Raw genomic sequence first — 3,564 nt, forward strand, 5'->3', positions numbered from 1 at the left:
CCAAAGCGGTTATCATGGTAGTGAAGCAAGTGCAAAGCATATTCATGCATTTCAACTTTTGTAAGTCTTGGTTGCATGATCATTGCAATGCCTGTAGGGAAGAGTGTGGGGAATGCCATGGCAAGGAGGCCGATGGTGTTGTATTCATTTATAGCGGTTGGAGATATTGGAGGCCAATCGATAGAGCTTGTTGAACTTGAATGGGTCGAGTGCAAATAGTTACAAATGTGGTCACGCTCGGTACATGAATTTGGGAGGACTGGAACAAAAGAAGAGGGTTGGATTTCTAATGGAGGTAGCATGACATCATCAGGATTATAAGTGGAATCAGTAGTGGTTTGTTGGGGTTCAAAAGAGGAGGTGGTTACACTGTGGAGAAGAGAAGAAATGTCTGTAGGGAGATCTGGCAGTGTAGAAATTGTAGATGAATTCAATTGAACATCACGGTAGTAAGGGTCATATTTTATTTTGTATTCAAGGGCTGCAAGGACACGTGATTTGCAAACGTAGAATTTGTAAGCCTTTTCAGATGGATTCTGCCTTTTCACAATGAGGATGTCTAAGTCAGAGAGCATCCGGGGTAAGTATTTGGCAATACTGGTAATATCTTGAGGGAAGCTAATTGTATGGCCACTATATTTATATTGACCACCACGGGAATGAGTGACTTGTAGAATGGGGTTGACACGTGCGATGAGCATTTCTTCAACTTGGGTTAATTGGTGAAGGACATAGGGTTGTTCTCCAGGGTCCATGTTGTTCAGTTCAGAAAAACGATTGGTCGATTTAGATGACGCACAGCGAAAACAAGAGAGTCTATTGTTGAAGAGCTTTGTTTTCATTCCTGGGTATGCTTCCTTGCATGTTGTGCAAACATGCAAGGTAGAAAGTCCATCAATCCTTTCTCGAAAGCGACGGTGCTCTTCGTTAAGGGGAGGGTTATATTGGATATGATGAACGTGTGCTGGGTTGGTTTGTATAGGTGGGAGAGCATTTGAGGTGGGAAGGATGTAGAGGAAGTAGTAGGGTTTTTGTGTTGTTCATAAAGTAGTCGACGTCGTGCATTTATTCGATCCTTTTGTTGTGCATAAAGAATACGCCGCCGCTTGTTTTTGGCCGCAAGTTGATTGTTTGGTGGCATATCTAAACAAGTACAAGTAATAGTTGTTAGTTTTCGTAAACAAGTAGTGCATGTTTGGTATCTCATTTTATTGGGTGCACATCCATTGTGAAATTGGAACATTATATTTTGAACATAGATTTAAATGTTTCTTAGTTCAACATCGGTGAAGATAGGTAGATTAGGTAGAAGGGAAAACATGCAATTAGGAATGCAATATGTTATTTCAGTATCTATCATTGAGAGGAGAGAAACAAGAATCAAAATATTTCGTTCCCTTTACTTTAAAAAACTTTTGTTTCTTATGTTTGAGCGATAAAATGAATAGCTTAGCAAGCAAGGGATCAGTGTCTAGCATGTAGAGAACGAACGAGACACATAGTGACTCTTTACAAATGTTGATATTTATATTACGTAAAATGTAAATGGCAAACATACATATGTTGGAATGACTGGAAGAGAGTATTTGCAATGAAAACTACAGGTTTCATCATAATAACATGGGTGTGTAATTTACAAAGATGAGACAATTAGTTGTGTGGGAATGTTTCTTTATGTACAAACAGGCGTGGTAGATGAAGCCCTAATAAAAATTTCACATGCGGTGAACAATAGGAAGTTTTGAAGCGGATAGTGCTTGAATGTCAGTGAGCACTTCCTTGCATGGAGAGGCATATTGAATTTCCTCTGAATTGATCAGTATTGGTTGCAAGCGTTGAACACCGTTGAAGTAATCTGTTTTAATGGAAAGTGTTAGCTGGAAGCGATGCCCTGAAGTCCGGCCACAAATTTCTTGTAGATCAGTTGGTTTGATAGAAAGTAGGAACAAGTCTTTAGCCGTGATGCCCATGAGCTCGTTCCCTGCATCATTGAAAACTGTGACGTTCTGTAGATTCCCGGTGTGGTCATGTAGCTCAATTTTGAGTTTGTAACGGTAGTCGCATTCTGGGAAGTCACCGTTACATTTTGTACAATGCCAAATATTGTTAGAATGCTCCACAACCTTCTTCATGCATTGTTTGCCATTGAAATCTAGTGGACATGCTAGAAAGTAGAAGTCATCCATATGAAGAGCAGTAATTGTTGCTCGAACTGAAACCCAGACCGCTTTATCAGAGGGCTGCATGCAAGCAATTTCATGAAACGTCTTTCGTGGCAGGGCACGTTTCGAAGCAACACCATAGTTTCTACTCAAAGATGGAGAAGAAGAGCTATAGCCGGTTTCACGGAACCATGCATGTAGTTGTTGAGTTTCTTCAACCTGTGGATTTATTGTGAGAGTGCTCGTTGGTATTGTCCCTATTGTGGTGCCATTAAATTCAGACACGCGGCCTCCTTTGATTGCAAGAATTGGTGGGTTGTCAAAAGAGTAGAATTCAGAAAGATGTTGTCCAATATAGTCACAGTGGTCTCCCCATAATGTTACATCAATGCTAAAACCCGACATGTCCTTTAGTATGAGTGTTTTCATTAATGTCTCACTTCCATCTTTTCGTCGAATTGTTGATGCAGGTGACGTGGAAGTAACAACACCAATGACATCTACATTTGTATTTGGAGTTGCATTTCTTACTTCAGCAATATTATTGAAGTGAAAGATTTGGTAGGGAAACGTTGGATCATCTGTAGGACATGGATTGATAATGGAAGCAGCAGACAAGTAAATCTCCCATTTGTTCTTGAGATGGTTGTAGTTTGGATTTGCTTCTCTTACTGTGCCATTTGATACAATGTATAGTTGCCCAACCTGAATTAGATTGTAAAGGGATTCGGCCAGTTCAGCAAATGCAGAAAGGTGGATCTCTTCCTTATCACGGTTGATAAGGTCAAATCCGAAAACTTTTCCTGAGCCTCGCACATTGTTGTATGCCTTCAATGATGTCTTCGCAGATGCTCTACCTTGGATAGACCAATACTTTCGGTAAGGGTTGAGTGCCGTGAATGGAATTGTTGTAGTTGTTGCCGTAGGTGGTGGAGTAACTAAAGAGGGCAAGGTATCTTCAGCTGACAAAGAGCTAAATTGGGTTGAACCCGCCTGTGCATGTTGCAGCGTCGATGTGTCCTTCATCAACACTGCTCAGCACTTCACAACTTCAAGCTCGACGACTCAGATGGACCTTATGTAAACAAGTATGAAATGAATTAATAAAGATTGCATTTTCCTTCTTTTGTTGCAAAAAACGGCTAGGCGGGTAAAGTAAAAGAGGGTGATTTCAAATGGTGGGTCTTACGAGGAGTTTTGGAGCACTGTGCAAGCTGCTTTTTTGAGCAGAATTATTGATCCAATTTGGATGTCTCCAGAGACAACTTGTGGGCCATATGCGGATGGTAGCAAAGTCTTATGTTGATGTGCTCCATCAAATAGAGTAATGTGGAAGTGCGAGGATGTTGTTTTCAATGAGGTAACGGAACCTACATCGATTATCTGAAGTAGTGGTTGAATC

The 3,564-nt window shown here is 40.7% G+C and overlaps 1 protein-coding gene across 1 annotated transcript; it reads right to left on the reverse strand.

Moving 5' to 3' along the window:
- Nucleotides 1-1,715: 1,715 nt before the first annotated feature.
- Nucleotides 1,716-3,188, reverse strand: LOC149239312 (replication protein A 70 kDa DNA-binding subunit A-like). Its single transcript, XM_089369824.1, has 2 exons — nt 2,124-3,188; nt 1,716-2,006 (listed from the first exon to the last, which is right to left on the reverse strand). Exons 1-2 carry the CDS (start codon nt 3,186-3,188, stop codon nt 1,716-1,718), a joined length of 1,356 nt encoding a protein of 451 aa, XP_089225950.1.
- Between the last annotated feature and the right edge of the window lie 376 nt (nt 3,189-3,564).

The sequence above is a fragment of the Pinus tabuliformis genome, chromosome 8 (assembly GCF_031772625.1).
Source record: "Pinus tabuliformis cultivar Carrire ecotype Pingquan chromosome 8, CPIR1, whole genome shotgun sequence".
In the NCBI taxonomy this organism is placed as follows: Eukaryota; Viridiplantae; Streptophyta; class Pinopsida; order Pinales; family Pinaceae; genus Pinus; species Pinus tabuliformis.

Bases quoted from the DNA above. Each gene is read 5' to 3' on its own strand.
- LOC149239312 (XM_089369824.1), bottom strand. From the start codon at position 3,188: ATGAAGGACACATCGACGCTGCAACATGCACAGGCGGGTTCAACCCAA. The intron at 2,007-2,123 runs GTTGTGGAGCAT...GGGAATCTACAG, and splicing joins GCAAACAATGCATGAAGAAG to AACGTCACAGTTTTCAATGA.